At 41.5% G+C, this 20,269-nt stretch overlaps 1 protein-coding gene across 1 annotated transcript in view; it reads right to left on the bottom strand.

Annotated features, from left to right (window-relative positions):
- Positions 1 to 746: 746 nt before the first annotated feature.
- The window catches only part of LOC307270238 (chloride channel protein 2-like), a gene marked incomplete at both ends in the record, with an annotated part of 146,064 nt that continues 126,541 nt past the window's right edge, over positions 747 to 20,269 (bottom strand). The window contains 4 exons of the mRNA XM_080053429.1: positions 747 to 941; positions 3,840 to 3,926; positions 7,449 to 7,553; positions 10,316 to 10,354. Coding sequence (XP_079909555.1) covers positions 747 to 941; positions 3,840 to 3,926; positions 7,449 to 7,553; positions 10,316 to 10,354 — 426 coding nt within the window. The remainder of the gene's footprint in view (positions 942 to 3,839; positions 3,927 to 7,448; positions 7,554 to 10,315; positions 10,355 to 20,269) is intronic.

Raw genomic sequence — 20,269 nt, 5'->3', positions numbered from 1 at the left:
ACCCAGACCACCTGAAATGAATCAGTCAGAAATAAGATTATACAAGCTGGAAAAACAAAGAAATGTGTGTTCTAAAGGTTAATAAAAAATAATCGTACAAGAAATAGTGTTTCTTCCCCTGTTCCTGCGCGCTCACATTTTGTCTCATTTCACACACAAAGTCTCACACTTACAGTACTATACGCACACATTATGCTTCCTTGTCATCGTTTGCTGAATCAATCTACTCAAAGTGGAAGACTTGTTCAGGAAAAGAGAACTTCTTTTGAATGTCTAAAAACTGTGATCAAAAGCTAAAAAGATAGGACAAGCTAAACAATTTCTGGTGAAAAAAAAAGAAAAGAAAAAAAAATCCCTTTTTGTAAGATTTCAAACCCATCCCCAAATCCCTTGGTTGGATTTAACCATCCCGATCCACATTCACTCTGCTGTGGGGTAGATGGGGCAAAATGTGTTCCACCTCCCCCCCTCCGTGGAGTGTCTGGCTTGGGTCAGTGCAAAGACTTCTTGGGTAGAGCACCTCTACAGTCCAAAGAGGACAGTGGTAATGAAGGAGTAGCGTAGCAGGAGAACTCTTTCCAGAATTAAATATTGATCTTTAAAGCCCTGAGGATTTTTTTTTGCCTGTTTGTGGCTTTGGGGAGATCAAAAGACCTCAATGCCTCCTCCACCTCCTCTTTCTTCTCCTTCTTCTTCTTCTTCTTCTTCTTCTTGTTCTACCTCTTTCCTCCTGTTGTTGTTCATCTTCACTGTGATTTCTCGTCAGACTCTGGGGGTGTGTGTTCGCGGGGAAGGGACATCCTCTTGTGGCGGTCCCACAGCTTGTGGAGCTCCGTGGCTTCGTTCTCGCTGCTGCTGGTGCCGCTGTCCCTGAAGCTGGCCAGAGGGGGGCGCACCTTCGCCCCCTTCACCGTGATGGAGCCCTCGATGGCCTTACGCAGCTGGATGGAGAGAAACACAACACAGTTAGACAGGAAGAACAAAAGACACAAAGAGCAAAAAGAAAGTCTAGGAGATCATTCAGGTAACTCCATAATAAGGACTACCTGCCGCTGAGACCAGCCTGATATGGCGAGCTTCACATTCGTTTCTCTCACACAGGTCAGTCTAGCCTTTCTCCAATCTCCATAGGGGAGGAGCCATGTCATAAAGGGCCTGGCCACTCACGGTTCTTCTCACCTAAAATTCCTCCCCTATGGTGGAAGGCAGATTGTGATTGGTTCATGTAGTCTTCAATCTAGCTTCGTGAGAACCAGGGCGTATCTCACGAGCGTATTTGCCGATCCATGTTGACGTCAGCGACCACAAGAACCAATCAGGGGCTGCCTTCCACTTAGGGACGTTAAGTGGGGGAGGGTCCGATCTGGCTGGAGGCTAGATTGACAACTACATGAACCAATCAGGGGCTGTCTTCCACTTACCGAGGGCTCCTTCCCACAGAGATTGGAGAAAAACCAGACCGATTTGTGTGATCGGTCTCAGCAAGCTATAATAAGTTTAGACAAACGTTTATACTATATGGGATAAGCCATTTAGAGACTTGTTCAAATGTATTTGGTCCTCACGTACAGTTAGTGCATACTTTCAAGGACAAAGGTGGCAGAGAAAATGGGTGCTACAATCAGAAGGCAGTGTGGGTTTGGGATACCTTACGATTGGTGTTGCATAAACTGTGCTATTTGCGCCCTTATTATTTAGTGCTGCATACAGTTGTGGCATGGTCGTCCCCCTTGTGGAAACAGATCACCTAGCCCTGACGCTGCACTGGCCTTGCTCTACATCATGTCAGTGGTTTTCAAATCTGATTCCCAGGCACAGAAGACATTTCCTATTTTGAATGGGAATCTCTTTTTCAAAAGGTAATCTAGGGAAAGATCATGGTCAGAGGGGCGCAGTGTGCAATTGAAAAGGATCCAGAGTGACTTTGCTGTTTTCCAAGTCATTTCACAGAGTAAGAGGAGAAGGTCGAGGAGAGAGCCGTAAAGCAATGCACATTTAATAATCCCAGCGGCTCACCTTGCCACCTACACACAGATAGAAGAAGTGAAAGTAGATCAAATAATGTCCACTCAAAGGGTCAGACCTGCCTCTGCCACACAGCAGGGTGTATACTGCAGTCTGTCTTTTAGAAATGCACCTAAATAACTCACAATTGTCAAAATGGCTGGGCGCTGGTAGATACAATACTTTTTTTTTAACGGTCCAGAGAAAAATAATGACACCAACTTCTGTTTTAAAGTATTTTTCATGTATTTTTAAATCACACAGACAGACGACAGAACTTTCATCCTCACTGTATCCATCAACACAATGGTCTGTGTCCATGTCATCCCAGAATGTGGACTGTGACATCTAAAAATGTGTACTTGATGACACAAGATACTCTCTGCATTAATCTTTGTTATTTATTCATTTAACGCTTTGGATTTTGGACCAGGATAAAACAAATGGCAAAACTATTTTTATTTTAAGTTAATTACAAATGTCATTTACTAAATAGCTATTTACTATCATTTACAAACCAAGCTATCTTAGCCATCTATTTAAAACAATCTATTCGTTACTTTTAACTAGTTATACAAACTTTATATTCATTACTTGTGTCAAACTATTTTAACCATTTATTCATTCCCTTAGACTTACTGTTGAGACTTCTCTGATTGCTTGCTGACAAATTGATACACACTGTCAAGCACAACCGATAGTGTTCAAAAAGCAACTGATATCTCAACATGCTCTTTTTGTTTCTATATGTAAAAAGACTTATGTACTGTAGATGCTATTTCTAAAAATCATTTCACATTTGTATTTATTACAAGTAAAAACAAGAGTAGATTGCATTTATAATACTCAGAATACATTGGGTTGATATTGCCTCTAAAAATGATAGCCATACTTCGAAAGTATTAAATATATTGTGGGTTTTCCACAGTCTATTCCATCCAATCTCTCTCTGAATGTTCCGTTTGGTCGGGCTTCGTTTATCATTTGAACGATAGAGTGAATGATACAGAATACGTTGCTACAGATCCACAGCATTGCAGACACTGTTCTTTCAGTGCTGTCAAAAGAATAATGTCTCTGGCTGGAAAATAATGCACTTTTTATCATGCAGACAAACAAAACATCCCTGCTATTCTGCTCTTCCATAAGGACCAGCGAGACTGCTATATAACAGCGCGTGACAGACAGACAGGCAGAGAGGCCGGGCTTTATCTATGCCTCGGCTGGGCTTTTTGTCTGCCGGTTGAAAAACGCAGAACAAAAAAGGCATAAATGTCAGGGACAGGCGAAAGCTGGCGCTGCACTTAGCAACAATCCCCTCACCACTTCCTGACCAATCCACACAAAGAGCCAGGGCTTTTTTTTCCCAGTTGTTTGTGAGGCAGGCGAGATGGAGAGAGAGAGAGAGAGAGTGAAGAAGGGCACAGAGAACTAGACTCAGAGAACAATAGATAGAGACAGCAATATTAAGCAAAGCCCTTTTTCACATAAGAAATAACAGGCGGAGAGAGGAGAAAAGCATTCGAGTTGACTGAAATGTCTTTGTGTGTGTGCGTGTGTTGTATGCAGCATGGTAACAGCACTCCCGACAGTTATTTTACAGTTATGAAAGCAGTGAATATGCTTCATGTGTGAATAATGACAGTCACCGCTTTTGACATGTGTCTAGGGCCATGTCCACGGCTAGTTCATGACTGTATCTTTTTTTTTCTGTGCATTCTAAACCCAATCACAACCAGGCAATGTTCAAGAGGCATTCAATGACGGCTTATTCTAAGTACTAATTGTGAAATAGGTCAACTAAAAAGAGGTTAAACTTGTAAGACTTGTGTTACCTCTTTGAGGGACACCACCCCAATGAGACGTCCGATGCTGGTGACGTAGGCGTGGTCCAGGCCCAGCAGGGAGAAGATGGTGTGGGTCTGAACATGGAAACAGCACAGGAGGTTGGAAACAATCAGTTAAACACACTAAAAACAAAAAGAACTAGGCCAATGCTGTAAAGCCACCACTGTCTTTGAGTATCCAACACTGACAACTTCATTCCACTTGTCAGATGTTCAGATACATTTCATACGTTCACTTTGTGATATGAGGTAGGGACATCCAGAGTGATTGTCATCTAAAAGAAAAAGAAAAACCAAGCAATGTGAGGGAGAAGGCCTCAGTAGATTGTAGCTTAAAAAGTTTTAAGTCTAGAAACAAGGACAAGGACAAGGTAGAGAGGTTCAACAGCCAATAAGACAAAGGGACATCAAATCCTAATCCAGACAAAGTGCCAAAGACATCGGTTAGGTTCAAAGTCAATCTAATGGGGACAAGTTTAAAAATATTTTCAGACAGCCTGGCCCATTAACTGTAACTTTATCCAATTCTCATCTGTATGCTGTTGTGTGGATGAGCAGATATGTGTGTGGAACTCTGCAGACTCCAGTCTTTACTAATGGTGATGACCACACATTAACCTGTGACAGATGTCTCATCAACAGAGTCATACGCGGGTTAAAGATGTTGAAGTCTCTCGTTTAAGAAGGGGTGTAAATGTCAAGGCCAATTTCTTATAGCGTTAGTAAGTCAATTTCAACACTTACAACGGTGACGTAAACTGTTAATTAACCTTTCCAGGCGACCTATACCGATAGTGTAATGTGGTCAATGTCCTCCAGATAGAGATGACTGCCAACTGTCGTTTTTTTTTGGAAATCTTTTTTTGTAGCAGTATTTGTGCTTTTATACGACTATCTTTTCCTAGATTTTTCTAGGATTTTTCTATTATGTCAAAATAACAAGCAGTAGTGTTAAAATGTGTTTTGAGTATACAAAAAGTTGTAATCGTGTGTAAATAGTGTCACACATGTCTTTTTTGTTACATTACTACTTATTTATTTATTTATTTCAAAAAGAAAAGAAAACTTCTTACTATTTTTATACTGCCCCATTACCACTGTATTTGCTGATACCATGACTCAGTTTCCCCTAATGGGAATCATTCAACTTTCAATTAATTCTATCTCCACCACTAGGGTTACCGTGGAGGATGGATGCTCTGTGCAGTTAAAAGCAAAAAGTGCAATAGGTCAAAAACTTTGGGTTGAAGATCTGAAAGGTTGCAGGACCTATACCATTTGTACCTTTTGTTTCTAGACCCTTTTAGTGTTTAGTGAGACTTTGTGCCTAGCCAGAGAGTGGGCATCTGGGACTTCTGAAATTGATCCCACTGTGCCAAGTGAATGGACGCGGTGCCAAGATAAAGATTGTTAAGTGTTTTTTTTTCAGGCCAGGGGCAGTCATAATGCAATCTGTCAAAGAGATTCCCCACAGGAGGATATATGGCAGGGTATACACACCTGCGATTCAGCACATTCACAGCTATCCAAACTGTAAATTCACTGATTAATGGTGCAGCAAATGACATCTAAGAATCAAATGATTGGCGCAGTAATGTGATCCATTAGACACCGTAAATCAATGGGAGCTACATCAGCAGACTACTCCAGCCTCTGCATTGCATTTCACACCAAATTAGGTCATGTTTGGAGTTGGTCCACTTTAATCATGAAGTGAGAACCTTTGGCACAAGGGAATGGGGGGTTATGGGAAATGTGGTCTTCCCTTGGGGAATCACTGCCATCATTAGAAGCTACAAGTTATATTTGAGGTATAAAAAATGTATTTGCAAATGATATACTGAAACTGGCACATTTTAAAAGGCTTTCTATCGTAGGTTTTGAGATATCAGTGTCCATTGATATTTCAGCCACCAACCCAGTACAACAGTAGTGAATTGACATGGGCGGCAGGCACACGCAGTGACTTGTTGTATGGGTGTAGCTTCCTTGTTGAGAGTGGTATAAATCTTTTGATCTAACTTTTGACAAAAGAATACAAGTATTTGCCGAAAACTATTTCAGTAAATAACAAATCACCATCAATGTGTCTTTCCTGAAGAAATATTATTGTCTGGGACATTGTTTAAAAAAAAAAAAAAGAAAGGTTTGATTTGTTGCTACAATATTGCATTGCCCTTGAGTGTATTTGGATGTACCCAGAAACCTTAGATGTGACGTTTTGAAAATGTGTGCACATATACTCGAGCACTACCAGCATAGCTAGATAGGTTTTCTTCATTGTTTATTTACTCAGCGTTGTTTACAAGAAGCTCTACACCGTATGAGACATTTTATACTTTCCTTTGCTGTATGTTTTGGGAACCATTCATTAAATTGTATGTGTATCAAAAGTGACATGCATTATGCAATAGCTTCGTCATTTTCTTTCTTCAATGACAAAATGGACAAGGTGATGGAAGTGTAGTTGCTTTGAGTCCACTTCCTCTAATGAACCGACAGCAACCCCCTGGGCCAAAAAACCCAGGCCATCGTGACTGTAGAGACATATGGTCATGCTAATATTCCAAGAAACACATTAGTCAGTCACACAATGGCCCGCAGACCAAACATAGAACAACAACAACAACAACAACAGTTAACAGCATGGGAGAATTGGTAGCCATATCCGGAGAGGCCGAGGTAAGAGAGCAGGGCAAGACTTGACACACACACACAGCGGCGGTGGCGACGTTTAATATGCTGAAGGAGATTGTGCGTGGTATTGGCTTTGGCAGTGTGCAGCAGAGGGAGGGGAGCAAGATGGATTGGTGCAGGATCGCTCTCTTAAATGTTTAAAGAGTATTCACACAAAGCACAGCACGAGAGAGAGAGAGAGAGAGAGAGAGAGAGAGAGAGAGAGAGAGAGAGAGAGAGAGAGAGAGAGAGAGAGAGAGAGAGAGAGAGAGAGAGAGAGAGAGAGAGAGAGAGAGAGAGAGAGAGAGAGAGAGAGAGAGAGAGAGAGCATTATGAATGATGAGAGAGAGAGAGCATTATGAATGATGAACATTAGGCACTGCCACAGCTGCTGGTAAGCCACAAAGAGTGTGTGCGTGTACGTTTGTGTGTGCATGTGTGTGTGTGTTTGCTTGTCGACGAAGTAAGAGTTTGGGCACTCAAATGGACGTGTGTGCCTGAAACAGAGCCTTATTTCAGGGTGTGTGACTGTGCTGCAGTAAGGAAAACTAAATCAACACAAGTATTAAAAAAGTAACAACATTATCTGTCTGTGTGTGTGTGTGTGTGAGTGTGTGTGTGCAGGTACTTTGGGGGTTATTTACATGCTCATCCAAAGTCACTACACACCACAGGACTACTAAAAGTGTCCAAATGATTGAAACTGATAGTGGTTCAGCTTGCTTCTTGTCTTCATAGGTACTTAATTGGCACAACTGTTATCCACCAGGAATCACTTCTAAGGTATTTATTAATGAAATAATTGTACTGAAACACAGTACTGCGGACACACACCTAGGATACAAATGTGTGTGACGGACACACACACACACACACACACACCCTGTGGTTACACTGTAGCGGTTGTGTTTGCAATCAGACCTTATGAAGTGACGTGCGCTCCACCAACTGGAACGGGGCCGGGTCGATCTTGCAATTGTTGAAATTGACCTGCTCATCAAGCTGCATCTCCTCCCACTCTGCAATCTGCGACACACACACACACACACACACACACACACACACACACACACACACACACACACACACACACACACACACACACACACACACACACACACACACACACACACACACACACACACACACACACACACACACACACACACACACACACACACACACAGGAGGGAGGGATATTAGTGATGAGGCACAAAGCTCACAGAGGAACTGCTAACAAATGACGAGAAGTGACTTTGTTGCAATTAAGTCAAGACACTGCAGGGGAATAGGGTAACATTTTGTAACTCATAGATATCATCATGAAACTTTGCCAGTTGACTACTGACTTTAAAACATGTATTTCTTGCATTGCAATATCTTCAAGAAGGTTTGAATACACAAGCACATTTGGCAATATCTAGCTAGTTATGCGTGAATTTGCATTTCTTTAAAAAAACTAAAATCTAGATGTTGGATACAGCCAGAATTAAATTGTTCAACAGATTTTGGGTACAGCATTTTCTCATTTTATAAATCAAAATATATACTATGTACAGCTCTTAAAAATGCATTTTTTTTATCATATCTTTAAGAAGAAATCTTTTCATTCATCGAACAAGACAGACAATTAACAACATACGAATGAATCCTTCTGTAATAACCTTCTGAATAGTGCAAATAATGATTATGGAAAGTTGAGTTGATGTAAGTCCTTTAGAAGTTGAGATTTGTTTGGTTTAAAGTATTGAAAAGAACTGAAAACATGTTATGGAAGCAAAAATAGCAAAATATCTCTAAAGTGACCAGTGAATGAAAATCAATGTTTATGCCTGCAGGGTCTCCCTTTAAAGACTACCAGCCTACTATAGTATAAGGATCAATCAATACGTAATCAAGTAAACTGCATCGTTTCCATATGCACCAAGAGGTAGACTTGACACTGACTTGACTCTTGGCTTTGATGGCCCACAATGCAATTTTTTGACAGTCTGACTATAAAGCTGAGTGAGTGACTGTGTGTTTACAAAGACGCCTTCAGCAGATGATGTCTTTATGCCACTGGCGCCACTAATCAGAAGGCAAAGGCATCAAATCATCCCATGCCAACCCCTTGACAAATGGGCCCCGGCCTCTCAGAGACAATCAATGGACCGGGGCAGCGCACTGAATGACTCTATAAATCATACCCACACACCTACAACAATGCATAGAGCGTAGGGAAGGGGAAATGGGCGAACAAGGCCGCCACCGACGCACGGGAGCCAAACGAGTGAAACGAGTGGGAAAAAAAAGTAGAAGAAAAAAATTAAAAAGAGGTGGAGTGAGTGAGCGAATGAGGGAGAAAGTGTGAGAAATGTGCCGGCTTGACAGAGAGGAAATGAGAGGTGGCTGTTGATGGATGAATTATGAATGGGTGTCATATCCAAAAATATAAGACTCCAGGGTAATCCGGCCTCTATCTGGGGATATTGAGGAATCTGAAGAGCCGGCCCGGGTCTGTCGCATGGGGTGATGTCATCAAGGGCAAGATGGGAGATTTGAGTTAGACGAAAGCAAACTTTTTGCTGACCGATAATCCATACTAACAATACAATTGTGTGTTTTTTCAAAGGCGTATCTTCCTCCTCTGTGATATAGAGCTCCATTATTTAAAAAACTAACTATTAAAAAACACATCAATGTGCACCGCCCTGCTGCAATGGATGATTTCTTCATATACACAGTTTATTGTCACTCTATCCCATACAAACGTTAATGCTGCCGGAAATACTCACTACAGCACTACATTTGGTTTCATTCGCCACTGAAAATAGTCCCTGACAAACATGTGTTCCTATTTGAGCAACACATTTAGTTTTTAAGAACAGTGCCCAGATGTTTAAAGAAATTCATCTTTAAAAACAAAGAACCAAAAAAAAAAAAACCTCTAAGAAGAATATAAAATCCTGCCAGCCTCGACCTTTAAACACTTTTAAATGCAGCCATTATCGAGGCCTCAGAAATGTTTTAGGATGCAGTGTTGGCACCAGAATTTACTGTTGGGTTAGGTAAAGGCAAAACAGCATTTTAAATGTCACAAGGTTCATGACTGAACTTTATCGGTTTGGAACTCCTGTAGAGTTGAAGAGCCAGAGAAAGGGTATTTAAATAAATAATAAAAAAAACCTTAGAGGAGTCCGTTTTCAAGAAAAAAAAAATCGACAGAAATGAAGCAGCAGAGACAAGATCTTAAGTTCCTAGCATTGATCAAGCTCGATTAAAAACTCTATCCTAAACTTCCCATAATGCAACTCCACCAGGCAGGACACTATCATTTCTTAGACTCTCCCTGCTTGGTTAACACCTACATCTGCAACATACCCAGTTCACACCACAGGCTTTTCAATTTATCTTGAGATGACATAACCTTGATGACATCACCATGACATCATCATATGAAGACATTATAGAGCTGTTTTAACAGGCTGAGTGGTATTGGCCATGAATGTATACACATCTTGTAAAAAGGTGGAGTGCCTCTTTCAATAACTAAACCTTTAAATTAAAGCTGTTTGATCCAACCAATGCTTCTGTACAGGTCAACAACAGAGAACATGCCTTTTTATACTGTATCAGAGTGTAAGGTTTGAATTAATGAGCTGTCACCTGATTGGCTAAAGGACTACCACTGTCATCTCGGATAGCCTTTGACCTCTGTCGCAGGCATCTACTGTACATAGACACAGAACTTAACACAACTGATTATGTTGAGTGATGTGTGTTTGTGTATTGTCTGTCTGTCTTACCTCTCTGATAGTCATGTCATCCTCCACCTCGGCGTCCTCCTGTGGACAAGAAGCGATAGGAGGGCATTCAGTATACACGGTACAAAGATTATTCAGTGTGCTCTACTATACACAAGCAGTGAAATGTGCACAAATGGTAGACATAAACAATGGTGTCCAAGTTATTACATCAATACAAAAAGCAGCTGTACTTTTTCTGTGCACAGAACCACAAGTGACATATTGAAAGGAAAAAAAAAACACCCACATAATCGCCCGAGCGGCACACATCTTAAGTGTTATACAGAGCCAGCCCCGTCTTCAGACAGATGGACATAAATGGAATGAGTGACTAAAAAGGAGGCGACTACACAGTACATGTAATGAGTGCGGGGGATGTGATGTATGAGATGTCAGAGCAGATGATCATTATAATGATGAATGTGCGGCGCATTCAAAGAGCTCACGGCTCATAAAGTGACGCAGCCGACGACATTTTTGGACAAGCCCGGAATCGAACCAGCAACCCCGGTGCTCTGCAGAGAAGCACAAGAACACTGTAGTGGGCTAGGTGAGGGAAACACACACACAGCTGGGAGAATGCTACCGCAGGTCTTTGTGCGCGCGCGTGTGTGTGTGGGTGTGATGGGCTGTTAAATACGATTTCAAGGTGTTTAGTCATGGGCTTGAGTACAGGTATTTACTTTCTCAGGTTCAAATGCAGTAGAACACTGTGTGTGTGTGTGTGTGTGTGTGTGTGTGTGTGTGTTAGAGACAGGGAGAAAGCAAGGCAGAGTGAGTGTGTGACCCAAGGGCTGATGGGAGCCCTGAGCTCATTTATCCTCATCGCTGCGGTTGCCGACCTGTCTGTAACCCTAGCAACTGTTGCCGCTGGGTAGAAAAGAGGTGCCCTACTGTAGCATTATGCAAGCAAAGGCCAGACGGACGTGCCTGGAGTTGATGAGACAAAAAACAAACACACACACACACACACACACACACACACACACACACACGTTTATCTCTACTATCTCACTGATGATTCCGCTCGTCGCAAGGGCACTCAGAATGTCACCGAGACACTGAGGTAAAATGTGAACTCAAGTCTAATCGGTTTGTGGTTTGTATGCGTGTGTGTGTGTATGGGGAAGAGAAATAGAGAGAGAGAAAGAGAGAGAGTTGGTTTGTGCATGCTAAATAGGTGCTTTCAGAAAGATTAGCTGCTCTATTAAGAGAGCAAATCTCTGCTTCTGGATACAGAGTTTAGACAGTCTGTGTGTGTGTGTGTGTGTGTGTGTGTGTGTGTGTGTGTGTGTGTGTGTGTGTGTGTGTGTGTGAGTGTGTGTGAGTGTGTGTATATTTCTCCCTGTACGTACGGGAAGTTGGGAAAGTAAAGTTTCGCATGCGACTAACTCCTCAGTGAAATCAGAGGGAAGTGTGTGGGCATATTCAAATGAGATTTGAACGAGACAGAGTGTGTGAGCGCGTGTGACAGACAGACTCCAGAGTGCTGACAATTGTCCAATGTAGCTGTATTGCTTGCTCTGCTGTTTTTATGTGAGCAGACACAGATTAAAAAGGTCCATCGCTCTCTCTCTCACTCACTCCATCTCTCCTTCCCTCCCTCCTTCATTCCTCCTGCAGCTATCCATCTTTGCTTCCATCCAGCGACCCCATCACCCAATCAGTGGCAACCATCCAAGCCTGGGTCAGCGGGGAACGTACACAATCTAACACTGCTGTATCCCTATCATGCATGCACACACACCCACACACACACACACACACACACACATGCACGCACGCACATGCGCACGCACACACATGCGCACGCACACACAGTAGGATTATAAAGTCAGCTAAAGTATATAACGAGAAGAGTTTCATGAATGTGGAATTTTGGATAAAAAAGGAGCGAAGGGAAGGCTTAGCATTTTTGTCTTCTAATTTTAATCCTGCGTCTTGTTAAAAAGTGTCGAAAAAAAACATGTTGTCAATGACATCTAGCAGTGAAAAAAATGTCCTATTTATGAAGCAGAGTTCTGAGTTATACACGAGAGAATTGCACTCCATTCCCCTCCAGCAGAAAGGGTGGCAGCGGAAGACAAATAACTCCAGACCTTAGGGAGGATTAAATCATAACCACCTGCATGACAGACACCAATAGTGGAAAAATGAGAAAATACGCAATATAAATTCGTTCTAGAAGACAGATGTGATGGGAATATTTTATTTAATTTTTTTATAGTAGTTAATTTATTTATATAAGTTTCTCTCTCTCTACATGCTGTTGCTGCTACTGGCACAATTCAACACTCGCCAGAATCATATGCAACTATGGGCTAAGCGGCCAAGCATGGTCCGTCAGTCTGCCCCAGGGCAGCTGTGGCTACTATCGTAGTTTACCACCACCGGTATGACTGTGTGTGAACGAATTGAACCAGGAACCCTGTAAAGCGTCTTTGAGTGCCTAGGCAATAAAGCGCTATATAAAACCTATCAATTATTATTATTATTTTGCAAAATATTGCGGCCCCTGGCCCCAGCAGTTGATCCAGCCATTCACTCAAATGCAAAAAGAGGAAAAGTATTCTAGCTCTGAAAAATAATTGTGGATATCAATCAAATCATAATACATATTTTAAATAACGGATAAAAAAAGAAATAAGCCTGAAATATATATATTTGAAAGTATCCAAAAGCGTTTTATTTGCACGAGAGGGAGCAAAAAACAGCTCCAGTGAAGGATATTTCTGTCAGTTTAGGTTCTGCCTCAGATAGGGCCATGTGCACGGCTCTGTTCATGAAACGGATCTTACTTTAATAGATGCTGGGACTTTTTGTGCCGTGTATGAAGTTTTACAAGCACAAAATAATGCACTTAAAGGCCTACTTCACCGGTTGTAATATGAAGGTGTATTGAACTCGGAGATCCTATTTAGTATAAATGTGCAAATCGGATCATTTTAGACTGAGAAAAGGCAGAAAGAGTGTTTTATGGTCTCACTGTCTAACCCTACAGTTTCCTTACTGTGACATCACAGTAAGGGTCAGGAATAACAGGACAGCTGGGCCAAGGGAAGACTAAGGGAAGAAAAACCTCATTCATTATATTATAATAGTTATTTTATAATGATAGAACGCTGGTTCCGTATGGGTGAAGTATTCCTTTAAGTACGCTTGCGAAAAAGAGTACACTGGGCACACAGGACGCGGACGCCATGTTTCAATTTGACATCCTTGGTCCTGATTCTGTGACCACGCTAAAAGGTCATCCGCATGCTATATCCATCAGGTATAAATATGTCCCTAAGGGGAAGTAAGTGATATGTTAACTAACTTCCTGTCAGTGAGTGCAGTTAGCACTTGTCCCTACATCACCACCAAAGGAAGGTGCAGCCGTCTTCGTCAGACAGTACCGCGATGGAGACTAGCGAGTCATCGTTCACAGGCACAGAGACCCGCCTCTTAATAACGCTTTGTCTCCTGATTGGATAAAAAAAAGAGCGGGATACTCAAAATGTTATCTGGCTATTACTGCAAAGCTGAACGACTGGGAGACCTTTGTTATGAACTGGGCATATTGTTTAAGGGATTGCTGTATGAATATAGAGTGATTCAACACTCATATTAACAAAAACATATCACTTTCGTCTCCATTAAATAACACAGAATGATCTCAAACCTACGCAGCATTAGTTACAACCTTCTATTAACATGAATTTGAAGCTCTGGCTGGATGCAGTCTGTCTCCATGTGGGTGGACTCCCTGAATTTAGCATCATCAGCATCATCATCATCATCACCATCATCATCATTCTAACCCTACGGCCTGTCCTCTGAGTAGCTGTTTTTGTTAGTACAGCGATGACAAAAGACGCTATCAAGTTTATCTCTCTCACGCTCGCGCTCTCTAACTGATGTCTGTGCCACGCACGCCACGGTGCAATGGGGAAACATTGCAACAATAATACTTATCACTCATGTGCAGGCAATTAAACTGCCGATTCCCCCGTCGCGGATGCCCTCTTCGCTCATTGCTTTCAAATGCTATTACTGCCTTATCTGTGAGTCTGATTAGATCGCAAGAGAGACTGTAAGACAATTGTGAAATAACACCGTTAATGACTTTGTTCAAACTACAGCGGCAATGGTGTTGTGTTGAGTGATGCAACTTTTTAGGGGGAAAAAAAGTGAAATGTGGGGATTGATTTTAACAATCCTGGGTGGGTACGCATTGGAAGCTTCAGAATATCTGAGTGGAAAGCATCCAAACGCTCAAAGCCAAACACTGTAAGTCATTCCACTGCTGCTTTCAGACCTGCAATTACTTCTTCACCCTGAAGGCACCTGATATCCAGCAACAAAACAACTCGCCCTCAAAACAAATTACAGTCAGAATGTCACACTCATCTTCTCCAGATAGGCTCACTCTCTCCTGTGCATCTCCTCTGATTTATTCACTAGAGGAAAACTTCCACCTGTCCCTTGAATACTTTCCCCCATCAGATAGCTGAAGGACGTTTTTAATGGAGTCAGTCTTTTTGTTTTACAACTTATAACATAAAGTGTCTATGAAAATCTTTCAGTTCTTGCGGATTCTAGCTCCCGCTGTGGACAAAAGCGGTAGTGTTTTAAAGACACTAGCGGTCACGTTCCTAAAGTTCTTTGCTAGCGTGTGCCTTTGTTTCAACTCATCAACCCTGATGAGGTAATGTTTTCATATGTGACTATGTAAGATTTAAAATGGTACTATGACTATGGTGAAGCAAAGTAAACTTTGATTTAGTAATGTTTAGGAAAAACAGGCGGCCTTAAATCGTTTTGTCCGAGTTCCCAGGAGATCATACCCGAGCAAATAAAGCATTAATAAAAACAATATAGTAACAGCGTTGTCTACACTAATGGTCTTTGCTGTTACAGGTCATTTAGGATCATCAAAGGGATACAATTGGACCGTTTCATAAACATTTAAACGTTCCTCGTAGGAGGTTTAAGTGCTAACACTTGACACTAATGCTTTTAATTATTCAAGCTATTAGCCTGTTGTTGAAACACATCATTACTCGTCCTCTTAGAACCAAACGTGGGATATAATAACGTTATCATGTAGCTATGGGTTTCCATGAAGTCCACATTCTAGTGCAGGATCTTCTGGGTTAGATTTTGGGCACGACAGATTGGCTTTGCTTACAATTGTTTTATTTTCAGTTCATCTCACTTGGATTAGGTTGCAGCCAGTCAGCTAGTCTTAAAGTCATCACTGAGTTTGTATTTCAAGTTGTTTCTAAAGTTCTACTTATAATCTAGTTTAAAACTAACATTCTTTTACTTAATCCGATTGCACTGTTAAACTTCAGGAAGGACTTTGGTTTTAAAGACTTTAGTGACGCGTATAACTTGGTCGAAACATATTGCCAATCTTTTTCTATCTTCCTTTTTCAAGCTAATGACAGAGATATTATGATATATGAGTTCTGAACAATGAAAAATAAATTAATTGCACTTCCTTCCTAAATTGCACATTAGCCGTGTCTTAATAGACTTTCCCCTTCATTCTTTGCAGTGGGATGCAACACAACCAAAGAAAAAACCCAATGGAAATGTGTTTAATTGGCCACTGCGGTCAGAAGTGTCACAGATCACACGGAAACTTGGCTCATTATTTCAATGCATCACTGGTCATCGTTAAAGACCTGCAGTACTCTTTCATGATAATGTTGGATGAAAGCGCCGAGCGGATTCTTTCAGCTTTGGGGAGAATTGCAATGATCAAATCCTTCCTCTCAAGCCATTTACCCTTCATCCCTACATTCTGTAAGAGCTGCTCCATCACGTAACTTCTGTATTGGTCTCTCTGATTGCTGTCAAAAAGGTGGAGAACTGACAATGTGAATATCTATAAAGAAAGAAAAAAGTTTCGGCACCGATCCTGGATCTACAGTTTAGCTTTCTTTCGCTGTCCTCAGTGGATGATACTGATGCAGTGGAACATGAACAACAAACCAACTACTCAGCATTGAGGTGGGGAAAGCTGAGAAAGAAGGGGCTACTACTACGACTATTACACACACACACACACACACACACACACACACACACACACACACACACACACGTCATCCTCCAAACATCACCTGGGTTTTTTTACATATACGCCAAGAAAATGACGACATACTCCCCAACGATCTAAAGAATAAAATAAAAAAACTGAGAAAAAAAAGAAAAGACGTGTTGCAAAAGATCTGAGCCCACAAGCCATCATAAATAAAGTATGGAGGCATTAAGAAAACACAAGAGTATGTGTGTGTGTGTGTGTGGGGGGGGGGGGTAATGAGAAAAACAGCCAGGAGAGACTGGGAGGCTGGGCGCCATCATTTCTCTCTGATGTCATTTACCCTGCATCAATATTTCACAGCCTGGATGGACAGAGAGAGAGAGAGGGGGGGGGGGGGGGGGGACAGACGGCAGAGACAGGGAAAGGGGGGAGGAGGAGGCCAGGGCTTCTGAAGAGTGGCAAAAGATGGACGGAGAGACAGTGAAATGGAGCTGCAGAGATGAAACCAGATCCAGCAAGGAAGAAGTGTGAGAGTGGAGATGAAAGACATGGAAGAAGAGGAGTAAATAAGTTGATTCCCTTCCGCTGCATGTGGGGGGGAGGAGAGAGGGGGGGTGTAACTCAGAGGTCTTGTGGGAGAAAAAATATGAATAAATCTATGTGTCTGAAGGAGCCGTTTCTTTTTTTGACAAATGCCGGGGACACTTTGTAACCTTTTTAAACCTTTTCTCTCAATGATGATGTCCATACTTGAAAGTGAAAACTACATTGCAGGGCACCGCTGAGACCTTACTTATAGCGGGTGCACTGCAGGCTTCAAGTCAATACTTTGTACATAGTATGTTAATCTCCTGTACTTACAACTAATACCAATTTTTTTTTCTTCCTTTTTTGTGAATGTATCTTTTTTCTAATGTAACTTAAAATGTTGTATTTATCTTTAGATATCATTGCATAGTTAATACTGTAACTACTATTGCTATTGTGGGGCTGGGGGTCAGAGTGTCCTCTATATCTGTATGGAAAGAATCTAAAAATGCAATAAATATATTGTTAATTATAAAATAATCTCTCTTTCTGTATTGGCCCAGCAGAGCTTCAATGGATTCACAGCATTGCTCGCTGCTGTCACATGCACTTAAACACTGTTGACTGTTAATAATAACTCCTGATGACAGGGGAAACAAGCCCACAGGCTCAGTGTACTGTAAATGCACTACACAGCGAGTGCTACAGGGGTTCATTGCTAATTAGCTGCGCTGCAAGGCAATAATGACTACCATGCATTCTAGGCCCACTTAACACATCCCAAAAATTCACTGCAACTAATAACGCACCATCTGTCTCAGCACTGACCATACAGTGTGTTCCTCGTGGGTACACTTAACAAATCACTGTTCGTTATTAGATTACAACCAGCTGTGATGGATGAGGGGCCATTGGAAAGTGGTTGGGTCCAACGATGCACAATTGCTTGACGCTAGATACTACAACAGTTAACTAACTGTTCCATTGTATAATGATTTTCTTATTACTGAGAAAATACAAAATTCCCCGCATATAAGAATACGCCTTAAAAACCTCATTAGTGTTATATTTATATAATTGTACATTATAAACTAAGCAAGGCGAACAGCCTGATCTCACAAGCTTCGCATTCGTTTTCTCAACCACAGATTAGTCTGGCCTGGGGCGCCCTTAGCTCAGTTGGTAGGGCGTCCCCCCCCACCCCCCGGGCCGGGCCCAGCAGCAGACCCGGGTTCGATTCCTGCCCGCGGTTGTTCTCTGCATGTCACTGCGAGTGACCCATTTCACCCATTTCACCTCTGTCTCTCTGCACTATCAATAAAGCATAAAAACAAATTGCAAAATAAAATAAAAATAAAAAAGTCAGTCTGGCCTTTCTCCAATCTCCGTAGGGAGGAGATCGGCCCTGTCCATTAATGGAAGGCAGCCCCTGATTGGTTCATGTAGACGTCAATCTAGCCTCCTTTCAGACCCTGCCCTCCTGAAAGTCTTTGACGTCAACATGGATTTTACGAATGAGCTTGTGAGATATGGCTGGTCTCACGAGGAGATAGAAGGGAACATTAACATAAATAAGTAGTAAGTATTACAGCTGTCTCAAAAGGTTTGGACAGAACCTGCAGCATCCTTATGAAATGCCATGAAAGGCATGTGACTGAATCCAATTAGGTTTCAGAATTTAACTCTGATTTCATTAAACTTTCTGACTGAAAAAGTGTGATGGAGTTTTTTTACTTAAGAAATAAAGGACTGAAAGCTCAGATAACAAATCACAGAGCCCTGTGTGAGTAGGGTTTTGCTTTGCTGTGGGGTGGCAAGCAGCCCCCTCTTGGATGTCCCTGAACCCCCACTCTATTGTTCCTCCTACCTCAAAGGCATACTAAAACATGTCTTTTCAGCATGCAAATCAATAGTGAATCAGTAACAGGATGATTTATCCCTTTTGAATTAAGCTCAAATGAAAACTGCAGTGCAACAGTTTTTAAATTCTGACCTTCTAATGTAGCACCCCATCGGGACAATCAATGAGCTTTTGAACAGACAGGGTGGAAACATTTCACGTTGTTTGTGCAGAGACCTTGCCTACAAAAAGCAGACGGACCATGTAATAAGCAGTGTGTCTGCTGTCAATGGGGGAAAGCAGCACATTTTGCCTCCATTAATCTTTTTCATTACTACAGCTGAAGAAATGTGTTTCCTCGAAAACTAAACTTTCTCCAGGTTTAATGCGGTCTCAGAGGTCTTTTACTGCCTGACAGCTAAACGCCAGACATACGTCATGGTGTGAAAAACAAGCCTGAGGGTTCACATTTTTACGCCACCAAATGAGAAATATCTCCCGGCGGGGCCTTCTCTGTTACTAATGTTGTACTTTTTTGATGAATTCCTCAAGGCAAGTCTGACTTCAGCTGTGTAATTGTGCAGCATGGGTTGCGTTATGCAAGTAATGTGCTGAATTGTGTGAACATTTTGTATGTTATTTCATACCCAACACCATCCATTTCAGAGGCAAACATTAGAAAAAAAAATGCTGGATATGTTGCTGGGGTAGAGAGCCCCTTAAAGCCCCTGTAAACCCAAATCCACAAAACCCTTCTAACTATGTAATTTAGGTAGTTGGCTGCATCTGAAAAGTTAGACATAGACAATTAAAAAGTGAAGTAAAAGTGTTATAATATATTTATGAACATTCATTTTCAATCAGATTTTTTCAAAAGCTTTTTAAGACACTCAACGTTGATATATAGTGTATAGGGCCTATTTATGTTTACCCTTTCAGACCATGTTTCCAAAAGGCTTTAAGATCCATCGAATGAATTTGACGGGAGCAGTGCGTGACTTGAGATCCCAATCTTGTCAGTGTTTTTCCTTGACTTATTCACCACATCAAGCCTTTACATTGTCATTTATTAGCTGTATACGACAGCTTTACACACGGGCCTTTGGGCCGATAGAGGAAGACTGATCGGGCACCACTGTGTGCTCGTGATTGATTGAAAATGTGTCTGAACTTCAATAACTGTCACTGACATGTGAAACTAATGGCGCCGCTTAAGTGCCTCAAAAATAAATCATTAATACTGCTAATAGAGTTACGCTGACACATTGACTGAAAATTAGGAGGAAGAATAGTGTTTTCTCGTGTTATATTTCTACTAAATTGACGTCCGAGACAAAAAAAACACTTCCATCGAGGCATAGCTTTGGTAGATAAATCAATACAGATCGCTCATAGCACTGGCCCTATATCAGAGCACTGTCTTTGAATGGCCCGGTTGTTGTCTTTATCAGTTGGCAATTATTTCAGAGAAATGCATCTGTATTGAAAACATCTCATTTCTGATATGATAATAATTTAGAAGTGGTGTTTCATATATCACAATTGGATA

Source organism: Ammodytes marinus, assembly GCF_949987685.1.
Source record: "Ammodytes marinus genome assembly, chromosome: 3".
Lineage (NCBI taxonomy): Eukaryota > Metazoa > Chordata > Actinopteri > Uranoscopiformes > Ammodytidae > Ammodytes > Ammodytes marinus.
This window is presented reverse-complemented; position numbering and strand designations above follow the sequence as displayed.